Source organism: Mesoplodon mirus (genome assembly GCF_964341445.2).
Source record: "Mesoplodon mirus genome assembly, chromosome: 7".
Taxonomy (NCBI): domain Eukaryota; kingdom Metazoa; phylum Chordata; class Mammalia; order Artiodactyla; family Ziphiidae; genus Mesoplodon; species Mesoplodon mirus.
Genome location: NC_138983.1, coordinates 126,740,521 through 126,767,867, shown reverse-complemented (window position 1 = coordinate 126,767,867; position 27,347 = coordinate 126,740,521). Strand labels below are relative to the sequence as shown.

Genomic DNA, 27,347 nt, shown 5'->3' with positions numbered 1-27,347 from the left:
GAGAATAGGTTGACTAATGATTAGAGCAGGGTACCATCCCATCTCTTTTTCAGAAGAATGTGACACCATCTCTTCATTTCACTTCAAGCACTTCCTCACTGTTCCAACCAAAAGTGCCACAAATCTCAGCTCCTTTTTGTAATGATTGCCACTGTCAACAGCAATTTAATAAATACCCAATTTAGGTAAGTACTGAACTGGATGCTGTAATAGCTACACACACAAAAAAAGAACATGAACCAAACAGTCTTGAGGCACAAATTGACAGGAAGGCCTAATACATATTTATCTATTCACTGACTGATCCTGTATGATCTCCTAGATCCCTCTGAACTCTAAATTTATAGAAATCTATTCTGAGAGCATTCAAATAAAATAATTTGTAGGGAGTAAAAAGGACTTCTGGCTTAGAGTCAAGGGGATCAAGACGATTAAGTCCTGCAGAATTCCGTAAAAATAAATAGTAAGTTCTCCAAAGCCCGTCCGACTTCATTTTCGAGCAAAAGGGAATAATGAACTCCTACTTGAGAGTTAAGAATCGCTGACTTGAAGTGAGCAAGTCCAGGTGTGGTTCTGGAAAGAAGCCACGTTACTATGGCAACTTCGAATCGCCATTTTAGGTCTTCTCGCGGCCTCCCGCCCTCGCGTCACTTCCGGTGTCACCTGTGTGGTTACGGGGAGCCGTAAACAGGTGTGCAAACTTCTGGAGAGCTGTCGGGATGCTGCAGAGCGGGGCGGCTGGAGGCCGTGGCTGTGCTCTGTGCCCACTGCTGGGCGTTCTATTCTTCCAGGGTAAGTGAGTCGGCGGCGGGCTCGGTCGCACTTCCGGCCGGGGGCTTAGGGAAGATGGTCGCTTTTCCGGTTCCGGTGGGGGGTCTCAGGAAAGACCCTACTGCGCTTCTGGGAAGGAAGGAAGCGGCAGGGCGTGGGGAGGATGTTCTCTTCTCGTAATCACCACCCACTGAGGGGTGTCGGTAGCTTCTCCGTACTTTCCTGAGCCCCTGGCAGCTCGATCACTGTGCGTTGTATTGTGGTGATGGCACGGCTAGATAGAATCACGGAGGGCATTGGGTTTGGGGGCATCCGGTGTTGTCTTATGAGTTATCAGTGGTTGTTGACTCGGCTGTGGTTTTGTGGGCCGTATATCCTGATTAGGAAAGGACAATTCTAGTCTTCAGGAGTTCCAGTAATTTTGGGAAATAAAATGATGACTGTTGGTAATTTTTTTTTTTTTGTAGGTGATTGTCAGGGCCTATGAAGTAAAACGTTTATGAGTCACAGAAAGGATGTGCTTTGATTTCATTGTAACAGAGATGCATGTGTTGAGGAAAAGCAACTGCTTTGGTATTTTAATAACAGTTTTTTTTTTTTTTAATACAAGGAAGGGAATATCAATTCTGTTAAGATTTTAATCTATTAACCGATACCAGAAGTATAGTATTCACACTATCACATAATCTTAAAATTTGGATAAGTTTTGCTTTCATGCAGTTTTCAAGTTGCATAAATTTCAGTCAACCTAATTACCTTCATTTAGGGTGCAATTATTCCCTGGATTTGTGTGAGTGTGTGTGTGTGTGTGTCTTCCCCAGGAAATCATATGTTAGTAGAGCTAGCATAGGAGTGTATTGTTAACTTCATAAAATTTCCCTGTGGGTAATGGGAATTTCTGAAGGGGATCTTTGATGTAAAGGCTTCGGGTGTGCTAAGTCTCAGCAGGTAGGGCTAGGGAGTTGTAGTTTATTTGATGACTAGTATTTATGCTGCCAGCATACTCCCTGATCCCTCCCAGCTGCCTGTGTCATAACAGGTGTCCAGTTTTTCAGCTAAATTATTTTGCAATATACTATTTAGGCAGACCTACTGTCACTCCAAATAATCCTAAATTCTTTTTCAATATACTATTTAGGCTGAACTCCTGTCACTCCAAATCATCCTAGTTTCCTCTCTCTGTCTGTCTGCCTGTCTCTCTCACACACACAGAGAAATGTTCACATATTGTCCTACTGAAAAAAAATTCTAGAAATGGTGGGTGGTTTCACAAACCTGATGTCATTTCACATTGAAAAGAGTCCATCAGTTCAGCAACCAAATAATTCAAATGTTAAAAGTTGAGTCTATGATCTGTATGTATTTGTTGATTTATCTTTTGCCTAAAGAAAACCCCCAAAACCCCCAGCTTTATTGAGATATAGTTCACATGCCTAACAATTTACCCATTTAAAGTGTACCATTCAGGGAATTCCCTGGTGGTCCAGTGGTTAGGATTCCTTGCTTCCACTGCAGGGGGTCATGGTTTCGATCCCTGGTTGGGGAACTAAGATCCCTCATGATGGGATTTTATACATGGCACGGCACGGCCAAAAAAAAAAAAAAAAAAAAGCGTACCATTCAATAGTTTTTAGTATATTCACAGTTGTGCAATTATTATGACAATCAGTTTTAGAACATTTTCATCTTCCCAAAGAAACTCCATAGTCATTAACAGTCACTCCTCATTCTTCCCTCCCCCCTGCCCCTGGCAAGCACCAATTTACTTTTTATTGCTGTGGATTTGCCAAATCTGCACATTTCATAGAAATGGAATTGTACAATATGTGTTCTTTTGTGACTAGCTTTTTTCACTTAGCATGTTTTCAAGGTTCATCCATTTTTGAGGGGGTCTTTTGAGTCTCTTAGGTAATAGACTTTGGTTTCATTCCAGTTTATTTGCCTTTCCTCTTCATATTTAGGACCTGTTAAATTATTAGCTTGTTTGAATTCTTCCTAAGTTATAAGTATGGTCCTGCTATATCAGTTGTCTAAGTATGTAAAACCAGTAGATTAACAAGCCTAGGGCTCTTACACTTTTCTCTTTTCCCACTTGAGTGTGCAATTTTATGAATCAATTTGACAGATTTGTATTTTGGAAAATTGGGTGTATAAAATTGGGAGTTTTTGTCATTTTTTTCCATTTCTTCCATGTATAAAATTACTTATGGTTAAATGTGATTTTCTTCCCAGATTAAAAATTTTTTTAATATAATTATTTCTATAGTTGGCTGTTTTTACCTGGCAAGAATGCTTTTTCCCTCTGGGGAAGAGATAAATATCCATTAGCACATTAGGCCTAGGGTGAAAGTTTCTGAATGAATGTAACATTGGATTGATATTTTTTTCTTATTTTATTTTTTGAGTGGAAGAGGCAAATTATTTTATATCCATTGATTTCAGAATACTTTTAATTTCAATAAAACAGAGAAAAGTGCTTATAAGTGTACAGCTTAATGAATTTTCAGAAACTGAACACACCTGGGCAACCAGCACCCAAATCAGCATGTAGATTGTTACTGGCATTCCAGAAACTTTCCCTGTGCCTCCTTTCAGGCATTCTTCCTTCTCCTCCAGGGGGAACCAATATCCTGATGTATAGATTGGTAGTGTAGATTTGTTTAGTTCATCCATGGATGTTATGGTTACTTTTCTGTAACTATACATTTAAGACCTGCTTATCCAGTGTTTAGATTTCAGTGAAGTGACTTTACGTATTGATAACTTTGTGGCAAAATTATGTTCATGAATATGGAGTTTATATAAAGAAGGAAGAAGCTGCCAGTAGGTAGTTTGATTAAAGGTGTACTTGCTGTAATTCAGTAACCAAAATTTGCTCAGAACTTGTAATTTGTATGCTTATTTTATAAAAATTTTTGTTTTATAAAAGGAAACTCTTGGTTTGGTTCAGTTGAATAAGTATTACTGAGCATCCATAATGTGCTACGTTCTATTTCAATGAGCTTAGGGTCTATCAAAGAAGACAGACAAGTCAGCAGATAATTTTAAAACCTAGTACTAAGAGAGAAATGCACTAGAAACCATGGCATCACAGAGGAAGTTCCCTTAATCTGCCAAGAGGATACAGGGAAGACTTCCTGGAGGTGTCTCCAAAGTTAAATCTGAAAGAAGGATAAGAGTTAGTTAGAGAAAGGGAATGAGGAAAATTCCAGACATAGAGAAGAACATAAACAAGGCATGGAGGTAACTTTACAAGAAAATTTTCTGAAACTTACTTTGATTAGATTAACTTAAATCCCGTGTTGACACCAAATATATCTCTGTGGTCAGGAGAATGGTGTGCTGGAGCTACTTTCTACTGGCTCTCAAGAGCCAATCATGCACATGTCTTCCTAACTCAGCATTCAGAGACTTTTACCTTCATAGCTTGAAATTAGCCATGGTGGGAGTATTTGTACCACAGAAATTGTCAAACCTACATATTTGGATTTTCTATTTTTAGCTGTTCACCAGCACACCTCTGGATGTAATGATTAGTTTAGGCCAATCTGAGTCATCTTCCAGAGCTGGGAGTAGGGTCTAGTTATTCTTGGTTTGCTCCTCTCTCACTAGATCCATTCACTTCTCTGTTTTACCTACTCCCTGGAAAGCTGACCTATAAACCACATCATCGAGGCTCCCATCCTCTGGGTTCCAGTTAGGTTTGGTCAGTGGGAGGCATTGGCAGGAGATTGGAGGGCAGGAGGAGAAAGCCATTTTTCTTCCCTGCTCCCTCCCTGTCATGGTGCCATGGTTGATAGTGGCTGTGTTCCTCTGTGGCTACAGCTTCTGTCAAATGGCCCACAGATCCACCTCTTACCAGGCTTCAGTAACACCATTTCCTCCCTTTGCCCCTTCAGGCGTGGAGTGGTAAAGGCCTTGTGCCTTTGTTGGCTTCCTTGATGCTGAGAAAAGTCCATTTGAAAAGTGACCCATACACTCTTCAAAGTTTTAGCTGATTTTGCCTTCTGTTTCCTGCCTGGACCCTGACAGAGGCCTCTACTCCCAAGCTCATGGGCTATGTAGGAAAGGGTGGATATCTAAAGAAAATCTGGGTATTGTTAGGAAAGGAGATGAGGGGAATGGATATTGAGCTGGTAACAAACAAGAGTTCACTACCTTCAGTTTGGATTCCTGGGGTGGTGATAGTCAAGTGGGTATATCCAGTAATATTTGGACACTCAGAGACAGGTCATGGCTAGCAACATAGTTTGGGGAATCATTAGCCTATTAGTGGTTGTGAAATCTATAAAAGTGGGTAGGATTGTCCAAAGAGAACATGTTGAAAGAAGGACCATAGGCTCAGGGTGGAACTCTGAGGAACACCAGTGTTTAAGGGATGGGTAGGAAAGGAGAAGCCTTAGAAAGAGATTTGATAGAAACTAGCAGAGATGTCGAGTGTGTGCGTGTGTGTGTATGTAACACAATCAGTGTGGAGAGTTGGTTGGAGGGAGACTAATGAGATTCTGATTTATAACTCTAATCCATAGTTCTTTTTTGCTATAAACCAGGGTTGGCAAACTTTTGTAAAGGGCCAGATAATATTTTAGGCTTTGTGGGCCACATGATCTCTGTTGCAAGTATTCAACTTTGCTGGAGTAGCACAAAAGGAGCCCTAGACAATACATAAATGAATAAAGTTGGCTGTGTTCTAATAAAACTTTATTTATAAAAAGATGTTGTGGGCTAGATTTGGCCCATGGTCCATAGTTTGCCCATCCCTGCCCTAAATCAACTGCCCCCTTGACATTATCCCTTGGATATCTCAAAGGCACCTTAAACTTATCCAAAATCAAACTCATGTTCTTCCCTGCCAAGCCTGGTACTTTTCTAGTCCTTCCTGTGTCAGTGAAAGGTATCATCCAGGCCAGAAATATGGGAGTCATCCTCAATGCCTCTCTTTCCCAAACATTCCACATATGATCTAAAACCAGTTCTTGCTGATTTTACCTTGTATTTTTGTCTTCCTAGTTCTCTCCATGTCCACTGCCACCAACTTAGTTCAATCTCCCCTTATTTCTCACTTGACTATTGTAGTAGCTTCCTAAGTAATCTCTTTATATATACTCTTAGTGCCTCCTAATCATCTTCCCTAGAGTGAGGTTTTAAAAATGCAAACTTCTTCATGCCCCTTCTCACTCAGTCCCTTACTTAAGTATTTTCCATGGCTTCCCATTACTCTAAGAATAAGGACCCAAATCTCTAAGGTCCTGCCTGATCTAGTTTCTGCTTACCTCCTAGCCATGTCTCAGTCTTCTCTCTCATGCTCTTTGTGTTGCTGCCATTCTGCCTTTTTTTCAGTTCCTTGACTGACTGTGCTCCTTCCTGACACAGGACCTTTGCATATGCAGTATCCTCTGCCCGGAATGCTCGCTCTCTCCTCACCTTGTTATCCTTCCTTCAGAACTCAACTCAAAAGTAACTTTTTTCAGGCAAGCTTTCATTAACCACTCCCTGCTCCCCTATCATAACTGGTACAGTTCTCATAACCACTCTGTCTTTTCTTCACAGTGCTTATCAGAGTTTGTAATTATACATTTGTCTTTATGATTGTTTGATTAGTGTACTGAACTTCTGCTGCATTTTAAGCTCCAAAACAGGGAGTGTATGTATTTTGCTCACATTTAATCCTGAACTTAGAGGGTGGCACAAAACAGACGCTCAATAAATCTTTGTTTGAAGAATGAGTGAATGAATGAGTGTATCATCCTGGAAGCCTTGAGACAGAGAAGGTCAAGGAGCAAACAGTTACTGCTGCAGAGGGATCCAGTAAAATCAGGAGAGAAAACTGCCTATTGGAGTTTTTGTCCCTTGGATTTTGCTGTTTTAAGACAATAATGCCTTTTACTAGAAGTGGTAGTGGAGTCCAAATTGTGCTGTAGGTGTCCAGAAGTGGATGGGAAGGGAGGAAAGGGAAATATCAGATATAAACAACTCTGTCACAAACTTGGCTTAGGATAGAGAGGGCAGTAGTTGGTAATGAGTAGGATTACAGGGTTAAGGAAAATTTGTTATTGTTTTGTTTTATTGTTATATATTTGTTTTTACAGATGGGAGAGAATTCTGTGTATTTAGAGGCTGAGGGGAGAAAGCCCCTCTTGAAAGGGAAATGTTGAAGATAATAGAGAGGGCTTTTTTTTTTTTTTCTTCTTTCTTCCTGGAAGGGAGGGATCCAGGCAGAGAAGAAGGGCTTGACCTTGCATAGAAAAAGGGACACCACATCCTTTCAGATTGGAGGTAAGAATGGGTGCAGATGCAGGAAAATATGTGACTAAGCAGTTTGTATGGCTTCAGGTTTCTTGAAGAAGAGAGACATTTTCTTCTGAGAATGAGGGGTTTCTAGGTTGCACAGAGGATAAAAGAGAATGGCAAAGTTTGAGGAGTCAGAAAGAGGAGATGACCAAGGCTGGTTAAAGAGTCATCATGCCTCATTAAGGACTTAGCTGTGGATGGAACTGATGAATTTCTTATGGTAACTATCGGTGCAGTGGTGTGATTTTTCTTCTTCAGTGCACACCAGCCACAGTCTAGAAGTGGTCATCTAGGGCTGAGCTTTTCCTGATTCAGTGCAATGGAAAGGTATGTGTCTGGGGGATTTAAGAATGTTGAAAATACTGTAAGAATGGGGATAGGAAGAGAGTGGGTGACTAATAAGCACACTTTGTTCCTACATGAGAACTTTTGGTGACCTGTCCACCTCTTTTTCTTGGTCTCTCTCTGCCTTCTCCCTTCCCTCTGACTTTTGCTCTTAAGGTACTTCCTTTAATTTAATGGAGGAAATTGTCTTTACAAATTGAGCGCAAGCAATGGTCTGTGTGCTCAAGTAGCATTATGTACTAAATGTTATGTGAAAATTGAAAAATAGTAATAAACTGCATCAGAGAATTTGGGAAGGCATCACAAGGGGGGTGATATTTGAGATGGGTTTTGAAGGGCGTGAGTATTGGGGATGTGGTTACCAGGCAGCATTGGTAGGGATGGGGAGAAACTTCCAGATAAAGACATATTCAAAGAAAGTCACAGTGGCATGAAGGACATAGTAAATTTGGGAAATGGCAGGACATTCTGGGCATAGTGAAGGAGATGGGATGGGTAGGTGGGCAGAGTAGCAGAAGTTGGGGGCCAGATTGGCCCTATTTAGATTTTATGTTATAGCCCAGTAGAGAATTGCTGAAGGTTTTTGAATGTTTGTGGTGTTCATTTTAATGATAATAGTTAACATTTATTGAAAGTTTCGATTTCAGGTACTATGCTAAGCATTTTATGTGTTACCTTCTTTAATCTTATTAGATCCTCACAGTGACACAATGAAGTAGGTCTTTTAATTAATCCCACTTACCAAGTGAGGAAATTGAATCTTGAACAGGTTAGGTAACTATGATCAAGGTCTCACAGCCAGAAAGCAGTTGGGCTAGAACTCAAGTTCAGGTCTGTCTAATTCTAAATCTAAACTTTAAAGTCTCTTTGCTATACTTATGTTTTAGAATATATAAAGAGTATATAAAGGATATATAAAGGATATATATCCTTGATATATAAAGGATATATATCCTTGATATATAAAGGATATATAAAGAGTATGGGGAGTGTGAGGATTATCCATTCATTTCTGCCTTCCATTTTTTAGAGCTTTACCTTAAGTCATGAGTAAGGTGGGTCAGGAGTGAGGGCTTAGGAGAGAGTAGGGATTGAGGGATGAAGGCTTTCCAGGCAGAGGAACAGCATTTGCAAAGCCATAGGAGGAATAACAAGTTTAGCATGGCAAAGTCAGAGAGGATGTCTTGGATGAACCAGAGGTAGTCCTCATCTTTGGGATGGTCAGATTCTTAGTAGAGTTGTGAGCTCAGTCTTGGTCTCCTGCTTTTAAGAGAAATGTGAACAGCCTGGATTGTCTAGAGAGGAGCAAGAAACATGATTCAAAGCAGCAGAGGTAAAGGCAGTGGAAATGATGACTCATAAGTATGTCTCTGATAGGAAAGTTTGAGAGACTAAGGACAGAACTAACGACGTGTCAGTAACGCTGATGAAGCTATCTAACGTGCATTGAGCACTTACTCTGGGTTAGGTAGGCTTCTTAGTGTGGTACACGTTTTAATTCATTTATTCTTCACAGTGACCTTCTGAGGTAAGTGTTATTATTATCATTCCTACCAGGATGAGAAACTGAAGAAATCAAGTAAACCTACGAAGGCCACAGAGTCAGCAAGTGATAGGGCTGGGATTTGCATCCTTTCTCAACCAGAGGGACTGCTGTTTTCCAGGATGGTGTGTGGGTTTGCTCTCTTCTGAAACCTTGCTGCTCTGTTTGCCTTTGGCCTGCCAGATGAATCATGGCTCATTGTAGTGGAGAAGGAAGCAGGAAAAACAAAGTGCTGGTGGCTTACTTTCCTAAAAAATGGCTCCCTAATGGAAGAGAAATTTCTACCGCTGTTCTCTGAAAGCAGAGGGAATGGTCAGAAGAAAGTGCTAACTCTTTTGGGGGAGTTGGGATGTCAAAGTTGGATATACGAGGGGGCTTCCCTGGTGGCACAGTGGTTAAGAATCCGCCTGCCAATGCAGGGGTCATGGGTTCGATCCCTGGTCTGGGAAGATCCCACATGCCGCGGAGCAACTAAGCCCGCAAGCTACAACTACTGAGCCTGTGCTCTAGAGCCTGTGAGCCACAACTACTGAGCCCACGTGCTACAACTACTGAAGCCCGTGTGCCTAGAGCCCATGCTCCACAACAAGAGAAGCCACCACAGGAAGCCTGCACACCACAACGGAGAGTAGCCCCCACTCGCCGCAACTAGAGAAAGCCCACGTGCAGCAACAAAGACCCAGTGCAGCCAAAAAGAAACAAATAAAATAAATAAATTTTTTAAAAAGTTGGATATACGAGGTGGTTTTGGAAAGAGGAAGTCTCTAGAGAGTTTAAAAATGATATCTTATTTTTACATTTTAAAATGCATTAAATTGTAAATTTACTAAACTTTTTCCTCCCCATGATTTACTTTTAATGGATGAGTGATTCATTAACCAGCTTTAAGAAAGGGAAAACAAAACAAAACTAGATAGAAACTTGGGGTAGATTTATAAAAATTATTTTTCCTTTGAAAAAAAATTCCTATTCTTGTTTTCTACTCCTATTTTGCTGGTGGATGAGGCAGTGATAGCTTCAGGTTACAGTCGTGCTGTACTTGGGGTAAATCCCTCAGACCACAGCAACTGCCATATTCCTGGAGTATAAGTGTGTCAAGGGAGTGGGTGGTGTTGCCTTTTAGCCTTCTGTGGGCTGACCCGCTTGGTTGTAGTTAATTTAACCACAACTCTATATTTGGAAAAAGTGCTGATGTGACCAGGTTTAAAATTTTTACCCTAACATTCATTCTATGATTTAATATCGTAAAATGACAAAAATACCACCCTTGATTAATGCAGATATCTTCTCCTTATCCTTTTGGGCCTGCCTGAGAAGATATTTATTGCTACGGCTTTCTGATGAGAGCCCTAAAAATGATAAATAGTGTTTCTAGGGCTTCCCTGGTGGTGCAGTGATTAAGAATCCGCCTGCCAGTTCAGGGGACACGGGTTCGAGCCCTGGTCCAGGAAGATCCCACATGCTGTGGAGCAACTAAGCCCGTGTGCCACAACTACTGAAGCCCTTGCGCCTAGAGCCCGTGCTCTGCAACAAGAGAAGCCACCACAGTGAGAAGCTCGCGCACCACAACGAAGAGTAGCCCCCACTCGCCGCAACTAGAGAAAGCCTGTGCACAAAAACAAAGACCCAATGCAGCCAAAAATAAATAAATAAAATAAATTTAAAAATAGGGTTTCTATATTGTTCACTCACGTCTATATATTCCACCCACTGTACACATTTTAAATGTTTGGGCTTGCTTTGATTAGGTGTTTACGTCGTCCTTTCCCTGGAGATTAAAGCAGATGCCCATGTCCGGGGTTATGTTGGAGAAAATATCAAGTTGAAATGCACCTTCAAGTCAACCTCATCTATCACTGACAAACTCACCATAGACTGGACATATCGACCTCCAAGCAGCAGTCGCACAGAATCAGTAAGTGTCTAATTTTAAGGATATTTCTTTGAGCCTTCTGTGGTCAACAGCTCTGGAATCCTTTTATTCTATGTCACAGGTACACCTTAGGCCTTCTCATCTTAAAATAGAAGATGAGCTTCTATCACATAGAAGGAGATGAGCTTCTACCCTATATCACATTCATCTGGTCATGTAGGGCTTTTTCTTCTTCTGTGTAAGAATCTTGCAAATAAGCTATAGGAAAAAAAAGTCAGAAACTCAGAGGAAATGTGGTTTAGTTTTGTTTCTCCTTTGTTGTTTCTTTTTGCTTGGCTTCATAGCTTGAGTTTCAGATTTGTTGTACTAGAAAGGGTACCTCCAGGCTGTTGGACAGAGAAATTCTATAGGTCCCAGTCTTAGACATCCTTTTGCTCAAGGCTGCTCATTTTCTGTCATGTGAAGCTGTCTCAGTGGGTGTTTCTGTTTGTATATCGATACTTGTAGATTTATCTTGGCATCTTCTCCCAGTGTATAAACATCTGCACTGATTTATACAGCTCCCTTTGAAGGAAATTATAGGGCACCTTATGCTGATGACAGATGCTGTTGATGACAGATGGTCTTGCAATATTAGAAGCAATATATTTTAATCACACAGATAAAACCCATTTATGGCTCAGATCCCATTGTGGATGTCTAATTGAATGCTATTAAAACACCCTTTTTTCTGTATGCTTCCAGCAATATCCTAGGTCAGGATACTTTTTATCAAGAATGTGAATATCAGAGTGGTATGTAAGATTGTATTTTTGAAAGTATCCTTGATTTGGTTATCCTGTTTCCTTCATTAGAAGTACTTTCTCTTTGATTTTAATGTACAAGCTTTGGATTTTGTTTTAGGAACCATTATGGAATGCCATGTAGCATCTCTCAGTAACTGCAGTAGGTACTCCAGTTGTCCTAGTGAAGGTGGCTCCAGTGAGCTAGGCTGTATTTGTGGTCCCTTTTGCTCCCTTCCTTCCTTCCTTTCTTCCTTCCTCCTTCTTTCTTTCTTTCTTTCCTTCTTTCTTTCCTTCTTTCTTTCTTTCTTTCTTTCTTTCTTTCTTTCTTTCTTTCTTTCTTTCTTTCTTTCCTTCCTTCCTTCCTTCCTTTCTTTCTTTCTTTCTTTCTTTCTTTCTCTCTCTCTCTCTCTCTCTCTCTCTCCCTCCCTCCCTCCCTCCCTCCCTCCCTTCCTTCCTTCCTTCCATCCTTCCTTCCTTCCTTCCATCCTTCCTTCCTTCCTTTCTTTCTCTCTCTCTCTCTCTCTTTCTTTCTTTTTTTTTCTGAGGTAAACTTTTATTTCTTGGCTGACAGGACTTGCAGACCCATGCTTCTCCCAGCACCTTTTATCCTGCCCAAGCAGCGGCAGCCTAGTCCAAAAGGTGCCATGGCCAAAGGGGTTGGGGAGTCACTTCCCATTCCAGGCTGGAGGAGCGGGGGGGCTTGGGGATACTCCCCCACAAACCTTTGCCAGCAAGAGGCCATGAGTCACCCCAACCCCAAATCCTGCATTCCGGTAGGAGGTGGCAGTGCCTCCTTCCAGCTCTCCAAACCTGAGAGGGGCATGCATGACCAGACAGGGCAGGACACAGACCCCCAGCTCCAGTAATGGCAGTCCCCAACACCAGCCTCTGCCCACAGGTCACAACCCCAGCCCCCATCCCAGGGCAGCAGAGGTCTCTCCTCCTCCTTGGTCCTCAGCAATGGATGGAGCCCTCCACACCAGGCAGAACAGAGGCAAAGACAGAAGCAGCGGCAGTGGCGGGGAAGGAGCAGGCACCGAGACTGGTGGCACCGGGGCCCAGGGCTCTCCCGAAGTCAGGGCAAGCTGTCTGTCCAGGCAGCTCTGGGGCTAGACACTAGGTGGGCGTAGTCGGCTGTGATACGGGTACTTGGACACCTTTCCGTCCTGATGCTAGCTGATACTTGTCTTTGGCTGCTGCTCGCTCCTTGGCATCAAAATACCAGACAGTGATGGCGTACCTGGTGGCGTGGGCTGGTTTCACCTCATGGGGGTTCTGCCGATCAGACCAGAAAATGAGCAGCCGGTCAAAGAGTGGCTCAATGTTGGCTACCACAGGACGGCCCTCAGGGAATATCTGCAGCAGGCCGCCATGCACCTTGACGTCCCAGTTCTGATTCAGGTAGTAGATGCAGGTGATGCAGCACCCATCGCCATGCGGATTGTCAACGTGGCTCACGTACCCCAACCCGTTACCTGGGTAACAGGCCACCATGGCCTTGGTGCGCCCATTGATGACGTAGCTGCCCAGCCTCCCAGCACAGTGGCGGATTACAGCATCCACGTGGGCCATGAGGGCACCGATGCTTCGGCAGCCTGGCTCATGGCCTTCCACCCAGGCGATCTGCTCCCCACGGAAGCTGCGTGGCAGGATAGCCCGCTGGCTTATCACGCAGGCGCCCGCCCCGCTTCAGGGCCTCCACCTCTGCCAGCACTCGGCCACCCAGTGCCGCCCCCAGGAAGCGGTCCTTGACGCAGATGCCATAGTACCGCATGCAGGGCACAATATAGCCCAGGGCCAGGCGCTCAGGTGCAGCGGGCAACACCTCCTCCCTCAGCCCGGCGCTGGCCTCACCTCTGCCACGGCTGCAGCCCTCCCCTTCTGCATCCGCCTCCTGGTTCTCCTGCCTGGCCCAGGGCCGCTTGCTGGGGGCGGGGGCATCCCCACCATCCTCTGCCCATTTCCGTTTGGGGGCCTCGGCCGGGCGCCCTGGGCTGCCAGTCGCTGGCACCCCTTGGTGACCAGTGCCGCAGCACCGTCACTCTGCAGCGGCCGCAGCTCGCCGCCATCCTGCCCACCGAAGCCCTCCCGCAGGGGGCTGGAAGCAGCTGTGGCTCTGGGCGTCCCACTCCCCGCCGAGGCCTCAGCAGGCGCTCCCGGACGGTGGTAGGAGGACAGCAGGGGACAGGGCAGGTAACTCTCCACCCCCATCCTGGCCCTGCTAGGCTCCAAGGGCTCTGACACCGAACCCGGCAACTGAGGGAGAGCCCGACTCAGGGGCTGCGGCTGGCGCGGGCTGTCCACGGCAGCAGTGTCTGCATCCCCCGGGCGTGGAGGGCGCGGCCCAGGCCCGTGGTGCCACCCTCCTCCCCCTCCTCCTTCTCCACTTGATGCAGCCGTGGGCCGGGGCGGCTGGGCCTGGCGTGGAGCAGGATGAGGCAGGGCAGGTGGCAGAGGCCTTTCTCGTGCCCTGGGGCTGCTTGCTTGTCCCCAAGTCCTCTGCTGTCCCTAGGGGCTTGGGAAAGGACCTGTCATGGTGGCGAGGTTTTTCCTCCGGCCCCGGGGCCGCCGTTTGTGCCAACCGCCCTGCGCAGCACAGCACGCCATTCCCCGCCCCACCACCTGCGACGCTCTCCCTCCCTCCCTCCCTTCCTTCCTCCCTTCCTCCCTTCCTTCCTTCCTCCCTTCCTTCCTTCCTTCCTCCCTCCCTCCCTTCCTTTCTCCCTTCCTTCCTTCCTCCCTCCCTCCCTTCTTTCCTTCCTTCCTTCCTCCCTCCCTCCCTTCTTTCCTTCCTTCCTTCCTTCTTTCTTCCCTTCCTTCCTTCCTTCCTCCCTCCCTCCCTCCCTTCTTTCCTCCCTCCCTCCTTCCTTCCTCCCTCCCTTCTTTCCTTCCTTCCTTCTTTCCTTCCTTCCTCCCTTCTTTCCTTCCTTCCTTCCTTCCTCCCTCCCTCCCTCCCTCCCTTCCTCCCTCCCTCCCTCCCGCCCTTCCTTTCTTTCAACTTAAAAAAATTTTTTATATTGAAGCATAGTTGATTAACAATGTTGTGTTAGTTTCTGGTCCTTTTTTCTTTAGACTTAAAATAGGTCACTTTATTTTGAGTAGTCAGGAAACTATGGCTGGCTTCATATGGCTCTTCCTCCTTGGCCAAAAGTAGGACAGAACAAACACTGGGGATCTTCCTGGGGCAGAAACCTTAAATGCAAACAGCAGTTCTCATATGGCGCTGTTCTCTGTGAGGCTAGTTGGGAAATCAGCAAACTCATCCAAGTTGGAATTAGTGGACCCTTAAAGTTGCATAACACTATGTTGCAGTTATGTGATCAGTCAGGATTCTGTCAAACTAACCAGTTAACAGGATTTGAGTATCACTAGTTTAACTTGAAACTCACAGGTCAGATTAATCTTGAAGATTCACAGTAGGCTTTGTTTTGTCAATAAGGTGTTTCAAACCCTTTTATACTGATGCTGATAATCAGAGATAGGTATTCTTTACCTCCCTCTTTGGAACATTCTACACATTTTATTATTTACTAATATCTGTATTTCCCACTAGATGGTAAATTCCATGAGAGCAGGGACTGTGCCTGATTGGCTCCCACTGTATCATTTTGCTTAATACAGTGCCTAAGGGCACATAGTAGGTGTGCAGTAAATATTTGTTGAATGAATGAATGAACAAATGAACCAAGAAGTGATTCAGCATCTTCTCTGGGAAGTTGCTTTTCAAAATTGGGCAATTCAGGGCTTCCCTGGTGGCGCAGTGGTTGAGAGTCCGCCTGCCGATGCAGGGGACACGGGTTCGTGCCCCGACCCCGGAAGATCCCACATGCCGCGGAGCAGCTAGGCCCGCGAGCCATGGCCGCGGAGCCTGTGTGTCCGGAGCCTGTGCTCCGCAACGGGAGAGGCCACAGCAGTGAGAGGCCCGCGTACAGCAAAAAAAAAAAAAAAAATTGGGCAATTCAGTGTTTGTAAGTGCCTGGGTTCTTAAGTGGGGAGGTACCAAGTAAGAAAAGAACTAGGAAAGGCTTGAATCTTGCATAAGAGAGAGAGAGGAAGATCATATTGTATTGTAGTGCTTGCCCAGCCTACCACCAAATATAATTAGGTGTTTTTGGTGATGAAGTATATGATTACCAATCTGAAGTAGTATTGTTTTAATTCAATGTATATTCATTGAATGCCAATCATGCATCTGACTTGAGGTTTTTATTAATTGCCAAGATAGATAACTTGAGAGAGGCTTATGTTACAGCCTCCTGGTGATCTTGAGAATAAACAAAAATCTCCCCTTTCCCACTTATTAGCTGTGTGCCTTCAAGTAACTCATTTAATTTCTTGTTTTTGTCCTTGTTTCCCTTTCTGCCTGCTCCATGTATAGTTCAGTGTTGTTGTGAAGCTCAAATGAGTAAATGTATAGAAGTAGTTTGCACACTATAAAGTACCATATGAATTAGATGCCGCTTTAGCATAGGGTTTCTCAGCTTTGGCACTGCTGGCATTTTGATACAGATAATTCTTTTTTGTGGGGGCTGTCCTCTGCTTTGTAGGATTTTCAGCAATATCCCTGGCCTCTACCCACTAGAAGCCAGTAGCACTCCTCCCAGTTGAGACAAACAAAATTATCTCCAGATATTGCCAAGTGTCTTGAGGGCAAAATTGCCCCTGGTTGAGAACTGCTACTTTAGGACTTTGGGGAGAATTTAAAAGGGGTTCAAGAATTAGGATCCCTGGATTCTTTCATCAGGCCTTTTTTTGGACAAGTTTTATTAGGCTGTCTTTTAATCTATAGGATGGAAGTGAACAAAACAAAAAAAATTGTCCAACTGGGAAAACCCACTACACATTTGTATTTTATTTTGGACCTACTTAGCTTTACGTTTTCATTACATTTTCCAAATTAACTTTTTTCTCATGGTGTTGCTTTCTTAGATTTTTCATTATCAGTCTTTCCACTACCCAACCACAGTGGGCACTTTTCGGAATCGAATTTCCTGGGTTGGAGATGTATACAAAGGGGATGCGTCCATAAGCATAATCAACCCTACCATAAAGGACAATGGGACCTTCAGCTGTGCTGTGAAGAATCCCCCGGATGTGTACCATAATATTCCAGGGACAGAGTTAACAGTCACAGAAAGAGGTAAGCTAACTGCCACCAACCTTCTTCTGTAGTGAGTGCTCTCTGACTACTGTGGTGGTTTGTGGGGAGATCAGTGAGAAGCAAAACTACCTATCTTCATAAGCCGGTTGGTCATTGGGACATTGTGCCATTTTGAATTGTCTGAGGATGAGTTTTTTTATCTTTATTTTTCAAACTAACTTTTTAAAAAAATATCATCATAGTTTCTCCATTATCCTTTTAAAATTTTAATTTCAGGTGACCAGAGGTCTTGTGGAATGTATGGCAAACCCCTGAATAAATGGAGGGTTGCTGTCTGTGTGAAATAGAAGTCATTCTGGTTTCCCTAATATGTTCATACCCTCAGTTATGAGACTGTGTTCTTGCCTGTTTCTTGAAAGGGTACCTCCTCTAAAGATGGAGGCAGCACATTTCTTTTATGTTGCAAAGAGCAACTGTTTCCTTTTAGTGTGAAACATGAGGAGAGTGGGTTAAGGGTTGACCTTTTTTTCTACACTATTCCCTGGTGACTGTTGAGTGGTCATTCTAGTCCTTATTTGAATTTGAGCCAGAGATTTAAAGATTCAGAAATGACAAGGTATCTATGGTTCATTATAGATACCTTGTCATTTCTCAAGTCTTTCTGTATGTCTCTCTCTCTCTCCCTCCCCTTCCTCTTTCTTTTTTCTTTATTTTTTTAAGGCAACTCATAGGTTTCAAAGATATAGGAATGTTCATACTGCTGGTAGAAGTAGAAACTGGTATAGTTTTTCTGGAAGACAGTTTGGTAGTATAAATCAGATGCCTTAAAATTATATACCCTTTGATCCAGTAATTCAATTTAAAATTTATTTTAAAAAATAGAGCTAAATATTTATATACAAGGATGATCATCATTATATAACTCATAGATTCAAAGAATTGGAAATAATTTGAATATCCAGCAATAGAAGATTGATTCAATAAATTATTTAATATGGTAGAATACTATGCAGCCATTAAAAAAATCACACCTGGAATGAATACTTATGGAAAATATTTATAATATGGTATATAAAAAAGAGGCTAGAAATACTATGTAAACTATGATCAATACTTCTGAACATGTACTCTCCTCCCTATATTCAGACTCATAGCCACATACTCCTAGAAAGAAGATTGAACGGGTAGATATTGACATATTGATCCTAGGGAGTGGGATTATGGGTAAATTTTAATTCTTCTTTGTCCTTTTGTGTATTTTCTACTCTTTCTACAATGAATTTATGCCCTTTGTAACCAGAAGAAATACAAGAGCAAAAGTAAGACTATCTCATGTCAAAGGAAGCACTTTGCATGTCCCTCTCTTTGACCTCTTTTTCCTCCTCCAGGTTTTGGCATGATGCTGTCCTCCGTGGCCCTTCTTTCCATTCTTGTCTTCATTCCCTCAGCTGTGGTGGGTGTGCTGCTGCTAGTGAGAATGGGGAGGAAGGCTGCAGGGCTGAAGAAGAGGAGCAAGTCTGGCTCTAAGAAGTCATCTATTGAGGTTTCAGCTGAGTAAGTCCAGCTGCAGTCCTGAGCAATCAACCCTCTTCAGAGACCTGGTTTGTGGACAGTACCCAGGCTTCTGCTTCATGCCTTCCTTTCTTCCAGGCTGAATTTAGTTCTGCTGAAAGGGAAATGTGTGGATGTTAATTTGGAGAGAGAGATGGAGGGATTGATAGCATAGTCCTAGTCTATTTTTTTTTTTGAAATGAGATTGTGTAGTGCTGTGGTTCTGAACATAAATTCTGAAGTGAATCTCTCATTCCTTCAAAATGGACAGGAAATTCCAACAAGTCAGTTATTTTCTCCTTTTCCTTGTTTTGGCACTGAGCTGATGTCTCCTGACAGAAGTGCCTGAGCAGTGAGAGAGGCTTTAGAACAGCCAGGGAGAGCAAAACAGTTTAAATAAGTGAGAACTGTTCTTGGTCAGCAGATGCTCGGAAGGGGCTAATTGGATTGTGGTTATCAAAAGCATTTGCCAGTGAGCAGGTGTGATCCAGTATTTTCCCTAAGAACAAATCCACTAAAAAAAAGGTAACAAAAGTCTACATAAAACCCTGTTGATTCTCCATTATCTATATCAGGGGCTCTTAACCTGGGGAGAGGAGTCTTACTTTGAGAGAGTCTAAAATCTTTCTGTGTGTGTGTGCGTGTGTGTGTGCATGTGTGTGCATGTGCACATTTATTTAATGGGAGTAAGAGTGCCCTTTACAAGGAATCTGTGGCCCCACAAAAAGGCACAGAACTCTTGGTAAAAATACTAAAACGTCTATTTCGAAGCATGGTCTAACAAGATCCTTTGTGATCTAACCCTAAGTCACATTGTTTCTTGCCATTTCTTCTCATTTGCTCCACATTCCAAACTACAGTGAGCCGTTTCCTTCTCCAAACATACTATACTCATTTAGGCCTTTTTACAAATTTTCAACATGCTTTCCTCTTACCTAGCATCCCCTCCCTCCTTCCCTTGTTTGCCTGGAAAACTCTTCCTTATCTTCCAAGACTCTGATGAAATGTCCGCTTCTCAAGAGTTTCCCTGACTCTTTCAGGGAAAACTGATCACTCCCTCCTTTTTGCTGCCACAGCGGTTTGACCTTAACTCTATGAAAACATTTACCACGTTGTATTCTAACAAAATGAGCTCAAGGGACCATGTTTTATTTATGTCTTTATCCCCAGGCCAGCACAATGTCTCTGTCATGGTTGGTGCTCAGTACATTTCTAAATGAACGATTGTGACTGGCTCCTACTTATTGAGCACTTACTATGTGCCAAGCACTGTGGTACCTGTTTTACATGTGTTTATTTTGCATTTACTCCTAACCGTGACCCTTTAAGTGTAGCTGGTAATATCTGCATTTTGTAGATGAGGAAGTAAGTTCCTGGAGCTTAGAGTAATTTGCCCAGTCATCCTGCTAGTAAGTGGCAGAACTGAAATTTAAAAACAGACCTGTCTGACTTCAACACTTGTCCTCTTAACTGCTCTACCATACTGAGGATAGTGATTGTTCACATTTGGTTTGTCCTCTTTCTACAGCTCTGACCAGGAGAAGGATGACTGCATGGCAAAGCTTTGTGTCCGTTGTGCTGAGTGCCTGGTAAGTCCATGCCATTTCTTCTGTTCGCTGTTCATGCTTCATTTTCCTGCTTAATTAATGAAATCCTTCACCCTCAGAGGCAGCAGAGGATATGAAGATAGGTCTAAAGCAAAGTATGAGCCAAGGTCTTTCCCCAAAGCATTTTGGTCTTAGGGGACCCCCACCAATTCTAACCATTATTTTATTTTCTGTCTTACAGGCAGAGAGTGGTGTCCTTAGGTTAGGGAAGGGGATTGCATAGGCAGCCTCTGCTGACTGACAGGGAACATCCTGAAAGAGAAGTGTCCTATGCTGCTGAGGTCATACTAGGAGACCTGGCTGGACTGGCTGAACCTAAAACCCTAAATTGAACTTTTCTTCTGAGCCTCAGTTTTCGCCAGGGAATTTAGAGTGATATAAACTTTTTTTTTTTTTTTTTTTGCGGTACGTGGGCCTCTCACTGCTGTGGCCTCTCCCATTGCAGAGCACAGGCTCCGTATGCACAGGCTCAGCGGCCATGGCTCACGGGCCCAGCCGCTCCGCGGCACGTGGGACCCTCCCAGACCAGGGCACGAACCGCGTCCCCTGCATCGGCAGGTGGACTCAACCACTGCGCCACCAGGGAAGCCCTAGAGTGGTATAAACTTTTAGGTGACTTGATGGCGTTTGTCAATAAGAAATACCCATGTTGGAAGGCTTGAGTTTTTATTTACATTTCAGAAAACTGTCATCCCTTCTCCTTTGGGTGCTTGCTGTGACTGGTAGGCTTGTGTAGCTGTTCCAGGATCCTAGGAGGGAGAGAGACTCTCTGATGTGGTACTGTTGGAAACAGGTCAAAAGCAACTCATGATCTAATACAAAGCATACCTGTCATGTCAGGGTTTAAACTTGAGCCTTCTTTGTACTTACTGCCAAATTCAGCATTTGGCCGGATGACCGCAGCCCAATTACTCACCACAGTGTTCCTTTTTCTCTTTCTCTCACGTACTTGAGTATTATAGGTAAGAGGAGAGAAAGGTTGATAGTGCCAGTGGATAGGATCTAATTCCAACCCTTTGGGATTTGAATATTTTGATAACAAAAAATAAGCTAATGTCCTGAAACTAATACAACATTATTAATCAACTATACTCCGATATAAAATAAAAATTAAAAAACAAAGAAAAAAGAATCACTTTGCTGTACACCTGAAACTAACACAACATTGTTAATCAACTATACTCCAATATAAAAAAATTTTTTTAAAGTAAATAAAAAAACTAAATAAGCTAATGTTCATAAGATTATTGTCCACGTTTCAGATATTGATTTGTTCAACAGTTATTCTTCGAGCATGTATCTGACATGCCCCAGCTGTGATTTTAGGTACTTAGGAAACAACAAAACTGACAAAAATCCCTGCCCTCAGAAGAAATTACATTCTTTCCATTCCTGGAAAACTCTCATCGTCTGAGACACAGTTGAAATGTTACCTTCTCTTAAATTGGGGTACAAACAATAACAAACTAAATCTTTAAAAATTAGTAAAATATATAGTATGTCAGATTGTGCTTATTGCTGTAGAGAAAAAATAAAATAGGAAAGGGAGATAGAATGGCTGGATAAGGGAGTATGATACCAAATAGGATGGTTGGGGGAGTTCCCTGGAGGTCCAGTGGTTAGGACTCTGTGCTTTCACTGCTGGAGCCCGTGTTCAATCCCTGGTCCGGAAACTAAGATCCCACAAGGCACGAGGTGTGACCTAAATAAATAAATAAATAGGATGGTTGGGGACACCCTCACTGAAATGATATTTGAACAAACACCTAAAAGTAGAAGCAAGCGACATGGCTATCATGGAGGAACATTTCAGGCAGAGGAAGTGGTTGGTGCAAAGTCTCTGGGGAGAGGCCATGATTGGCATGTTCTAGGAGCAGCACAGAGGCCAGTGTGGCAGGAATGAAGTGAGCAAGGCAAAGAATAGTATTTCTTCAGAGAGATAATGTCGTATCTTATAGAACATTATAGTGATTGTAATCACCTAGAATTTTATTCTTTTCTTAAAATAAATTTATTTTATTTTATTTATTTTATTTTTGGCTGCGTTGGGTCTTTGTTGCTGTGCATGGGCTTTCTCTGGTTGAGGCGAGTGGGGGCTACTCTTTGTTGCGGTGCGCAGGCTTCTCATTGTGGTGGCTTCTCTTGTTGTGGAGCACAGCTCTAGGCGCGCGGGCTTCAGTAGTTGTGGCGCGCGGGCTTCAGTAGTTGTGGCACGTGGGTTCAGTAGTTGTGGCTCACGAGCTCTAGAGTGCAGGCTTAGTAGTTGTGGCACATGGGCTTAGTTGCTCTGCGGCATGTGGGATCTTCCCGGACCAAGGCTCGAACCCATGTCCCCTGCCTTGGCAGGCAGATTCTTAACCATTGTGCCACCAGGGAAGCCCTAGAATTTTATTCTTAATGAAACAGAATCCAGTGGAAGTTTTTGAGAAGAGAACACTTTGAACCGATGTATGTTTTAAAAGGATAATTCTGGCTTCTCTGTTGAAAACAGGTGGTGATGGACCATGACAGAAACAGTGCAATTAAGAGACTTTAGCAATAATGCAAGTAAGGGAAGAGGGTGATGATTTGGACCAAGGTGGTGGTGGTGGAGGTGGTGAGAAGCAGTTGTTTTCTGGTTATAGTTTGTAGGTAAAGCCAGAAGGACTTCTTGACGAGTTGCGTGTGTGTGTGAAAGAATGAGAGGAGTTAAGGATAAATCCAAGGTTCTTGACTTGAGCAACTAATAGAACAGAGTTGCCACTTTCTAATATGTACAAGCCTGTGGGTGGACCAAGCTTTAGGGGAGCTGAGTTAGGATATATTAAATTTGAAATACTTATTAAACATTCAAGTGGAGATGTGGAGTAAGCAATTGGTTATATGGGTGTGGAGTTCAGAAGAGAGGTCTAGAATGGAGATATAAATTTATGAGTTATTAGTATATAGAGACTGGTAGAGATATTTCCACCAGGGAAATGAGAGTAGATAGAGAGGAACTCAAAGGACTGAGCCCTGGAGCTCTCCAAGGTTTATATATGGGGGAGATGAGGAGAAATTATCAAAGGAGGCTGAGAAGGAATGTCCAGTGAGGTGGGAGGAAAACCTGGAGAGCTCTGTATGCTGGGAGCCAAATGAAGAAAGCGTTTCAAGGAAAAGAAAGTGATTAACTGTGTCAGTTGTTCCTGAGTCAGGTCAAGTAAAATGAGAACTGAGACTTGATTACTGGATGATCTGGTAATGTGGAAGTCATTGGCGGCCTTGGCAAAAGCAGCTTCAGTGGAATAGTGGGGATGAAAGCCTGACCAAGGTAGGGTCAAGAAAGAATACAAAGAGACATATTGGTGAGAGTGGGTATAAATGACACTTTCAAGGAGTTTTGCTGTGGAGGGATGGAGAGAAATAGGGCAATAGGTAGAGAGAGGTGTGTGTCAAGAGTTGCTCTTCTTTTCACGATGGGAGAAATTACAGTACATTTGTATGCTGATGGGAATGAGCCAGTAGAGAAGGAAAATTTGATGTTACAGGAGAGGGGGGAGGATTGCTGGAGTGACTTCAGGATCTAGTGCACCAGTGGAGATGTTGGCCTTAGATAAAAGCAGCGAGAATGTATCCATACGAAGAGTAAGGAAGGCCAAGTAGGTGGGCCCAGATGCAAGTGGGTGGGTAAATATGATGGGAGCTTGTGGAAGTTCCCTACTGACTGTTTCTCTGTTCCCAATGATGGGAGAAAATAAGGTCATCAGCTGAGAATGAAGTGAGCCGAAGGTGTTGGAGGTTTGGAGAAAGAGGGAAAGATATGAAAATAGTCATCTAGGAGAATAGGAGAATGAGTGGACTAGAGAAATGGGGTATGCCAGGTAGTACTAATGGCCTACTTGAGCTTAGAAGTAATGAATACAAGTTTGAACAATAAAGATAAGAATAAGAATAATAGTGATAGTAGTTCATCATGAATGAGTGCTTACAAATTGCCAGGCACAGTGATGGAAACTGAGGTTTAAAGAAGTTAAATAACTTTACTCAAGGTCACATAGCCAGCAAGGGGTGGAGCTGGGATTGGAACCCAGAGGTAGACTGACTCCTAGCCTAAACTCCTAGCTACAGTCTTGCACATTTTGCTACAGACGGGCATCTTTTCATGTGCGTTGAGGTTTTAAAAAATAGTCACCAAGGAAAAGGGAACCCTTAGGGTTTCAAAGCAGAAATTAGCCCAATAGATACCAATTATAATGAGGTCCTATGATGCTTCTTGGGAATTTAGGTGGGTTGAGTCAGTGCCATTTCACTGTTGATGTCTCCCCTAGCCAAGTTCCATTTGGGGGACCCTAACGTGTGGTCTTTGCCTGAATTCTGACTGTGGCATTGTGCTTCATATACACACCACAACTACTGTTCTTTCCCCTCCAGGATTCGGACTATGAAGAGGCATATTGATGAAAGTCTGCATGATAGAAGAAGAGTCACCTAATAACAGAAAATATCCCATTCCACTGGCAGCTAAAGCCTCCTGGAGAAGTGGAGCTGGCTTGGACAGTAGTGATGGAGAATTCTGGAAGCCATCAGTGAAGACTTTAGGAGCCATTTATTTATTGAAGAAATGTTCTTTTTGTATTTATAAACTGTTCAAAAACTCTCAGAAGAAACTCATAACTACCCCTTTTAATAACTTATACTCTAATTGAATGCAGGAATTCTTTTCCTAAATAGAAAGATACTTTTTGTTTTGCCTTTGCTCTCGAATGTATTACATGTTTTCTTCCAATTTTTTGAGGGAGAATCCTAGATGTTGGCCACACTGCTGATGCCAAATATGTACATATATTTAATGAAATGGAGCTTGGAGCTTCCTGATGTGCTCCCAGGCAAAATGTTTGTCTGGGATAGCTATTCTTTATTTTTTGCTCCATGAACATTTTCAGCTGTGAGTTAGCATACAGCATATACTCGTTGGTTTAATTATCTCATCGTCAATTGTGTTTGGGAGGCTTGGAGTGCATAACCCCAGTTTTTTTTTAGAGTTGGTAGGCTCGGGAGTCAGTGGTTTACTTTGACTGGGTTTTTAAAGTGTTAAAGTGCATTCAGTTTACAATTAAGGAAAGAAATGATGAGATAAAGGGATTCCTTTCTTTTGTCTTACTAGGTGCAATTTGTTATTTTACTTTCTTACAGCTGACTGATTTATGATTTCCTTCTTGACTTTTCAGATCAGAGGCAAGAAAAACTCTTCAAAAGGTTTTTAGTGGGGCTAAGTAGACTATTTTACCAGTAATTTGCAATGAAATCGTCTTTTAACCTATGCTGTTCTTCAAAAGTTGTTTGATTTCTAAAATGCAGAAAATATGAGCAAACTAATGTATTTACAAACTGTTTTTGCATAATATTTGAGATAAGGAAGTGAGGGTGTGAATAACCTATACTTCCTCCTTCTGTTCTCTTGATACCTTCTATTAGCTTCCTCCATTCTACTGCAGCAACATATTTCAAATTTTAATTTACATGGGATTTTCTATAAGTCATTAAGAAATATGTATGAGCAACAACTACTGAGCCTGTGCGCCACAACTACTGAGCCCGCCTAGAGCCCGTGCTTCATAATAAGAGAAGCCACCACATTGAGAAGCCCGTGCACCGCAACAAAGAGTAGCCCCCACTCACTGCAACTAGAGAAAGCCCAGCAATGAAGACCCGACGCAGCCAAAAATAAAAATAAATTTAAAAAAAATATGTATGACATATCAGGAAGGGTTGACTGTGCAGTCCTCTGTAATAGAGGGGTAGAGTTCACTTCTTAATTATGAGAGACAAAAATTATCCTCTCTTCCCATCTTTGATTTTTTAACAGGATGGCCCGTTTCCATGATTTTTTGCTAGGTGGCTCAGGAGGTTTCCATATTATAGCATAATACACTGTATGCTGTACAAAAATCACTTTTATATTTTTTTGCTAAGATCTATTTTTAAAAATTTGGGTTATCAGTTCTCATAGATTTGGCCTGGCCTCTTTTGTTAATCTAGTCCATCGATTAGAGAGTCTGATTAGTTAATAGATGTTATGATTTACCCCTGGTCATATAAAGAAGAAGAGGCAAAGGCAAGATTGGCAGTCTACATTTCCAGTGGTTAAATCTCACAGTCTTGGGCCACTTGTTAAGTATGTGAATGTCTAGGGCCAAGCTAGTGAGACAATCTGACACCTCAACACAGAGAGGAAAACAATTTGAGCAATGAAAGTAAATAATTTGGGCTCTAGGACATTTGAAGATAGAGATCTAGCTGTGAGGTGAAATTTTTGTGGATCCTCATTTCTTTGAGAAAGAGATGATGTTATAGGAACCCAGGTAAAGTCACATCCCATTGAATAAAGAACGAGTTTTGGCTGAGTTTTCTTGTAATTTCAGGCATGTTATGAGGATTAATACAGTGGGATATGTTTATCACAGTCTTAGGGCTGCTCTCAGTTTCCTTCTTCAGTCCTTATATTGAGGTCTGGGTTACAGCTTTTTTTCTTCAAAGGAGCACAAAGCAGTGCTGGGACACATGCCTTTTAAGGATGGAAGGAAGATTAAGTTTTTTCTTTTTTTTAACTTACTGTTTTAATATCTTCTAAGGTGCTATTCTATTTTTCTTTTTGCTGCTCCATGAGTTCTTATCACATTGTATTGAGACCAGCCTTGTCTAGAAAGGGAATTGAATTCTGAAAGCTTCAGAGAGGCTTAAAAGCCTTTCAGAATTTTTCTTTGCCTGCTGAAGTCTTTACTTGTGGTTACATTACCTTATGAGTTTTGTCCATTGAACTCTTAATTTTGTTACCAAATGTGAACTTATAAAGTGCTTTGTGTTTCCCATGTGGCCTGTTACCTCAAGCTTCTTGGGGGCACATTCTCTGCAGCTCTCAAACTGGACTCTGGTGCTTCATGAGGGGATGTTGCACGTCCTTGTTTAGAAAAAATTCTGGCGGCCAAATCCTGAATCTGAATATTCTTGTGTGTCACTCAGTTATGGTTCCAAAGGGGACCTGTAAGAAGACCAGTAGGGCATGGACCAAGACTCTCATTTAATGCACAATTTAGAACTTTGCTGCAAGACGAGGCAGCTCCAACCCTTTGACTCCAGTGTTGGACTGTTAATTGCTGCATTTCACTGTGTTTTTTGTTTGTTTGTTTGTTTTTGTAGGAGGGTATGCACTGTTGGGTCATGCACACAGACGTATAACTCTTTTTTTTTTTTTTTTTTTTTTTTGTGGTACGCGGGCCTCTCACTGCTGTGGCCTCTCCAGTTGCTGAGCACAGTCTCCGGACACGCAGGCTCAGCGGCCATGGCTCACGGGCCCAGCCGCTCTACGGCATGTGGGATCTTCCCGGACCGGGACACGAACCCGTGTCCCCTGCATCGGCAGGCGGACTCTCAACCACTGCGCCACCAGGGAAGCCCCAGACGTATAACTCTTGAGATCTTTACCACGTCATAGTTAATAAACTTCTTTGCAACTTCTAGCTAC

The 27,347-nt window shown here is 42.9% G+C and overlaps 1 protein-coding gene and 1 pseudogene across 2 annotated transcripts; one reads left to right on the top strand and one right to left on the bottom strand.

Moving 5' to 3' along the window:
• Positions 1 to 572: 572 nt before the first annotated feature.
• MPZL3 (myelin protein zero like 3) lies at positions 573 to 26,229 on the top strand. Its single transcript, XM_082628373.1, has 6 exons — positions 573 to 792; positions 10,699 to 10,865; positions 16,538 to 16,748; positions 18,098 to 18,263; positions 19,789 to 19,849; positions 24,257 to 26,229. Exons 1-6 carry the CDS (start codon positions 720 to 722, stop codon positions 24,281 to 24,283), a joined length of 705 nt encoding a protein of 234 aa, XP_082484499.1. The 5' UTR covers positions 573 to 719; the 3' UTR covers positions 24,284 to 26,229.
• LOC309808127 (prolyl hydroxylase EGLN2-like) lies at positions 12,537 to 14,215 on the bottom strand (annotated as a pseudogene). The gene is made up of 2 exons: positions 14,137 to 14,215; positions 12,537 to 14,091 (listed from the first exon to the last, which is right to left on the bottom strand). The product of its transcript is annotated as a prolyl hydroxylase EGLN2-like (transcript).
• Positions 26,230 to 27,347: the final 1,118 nt, after the last annotated feature.

Coding starts and splice junctions, on each gene's coding strand:
- MPZL3 (XM_082628373.1), top strand. CDS start 720: ATGCTGCAGAGCGGGGCGGCTGGAGGCCGTGGCTGTGCTCTGTGCCCA. Junction 793..10,698: donor GGGCGTTCTATTCTTCCAGG/GTAAGTGAGTCG, acceptor TGCTTTGATTAG/GTGTTTACGTCGTCCTTTCC. Junction 16,749..18,097: donor GTTAACAGTCACAGAAAGAG/GTAAGCTAACTG, acceptor TTCCTCCTCCAG/GTTTTGGCATGATGCTGTCC.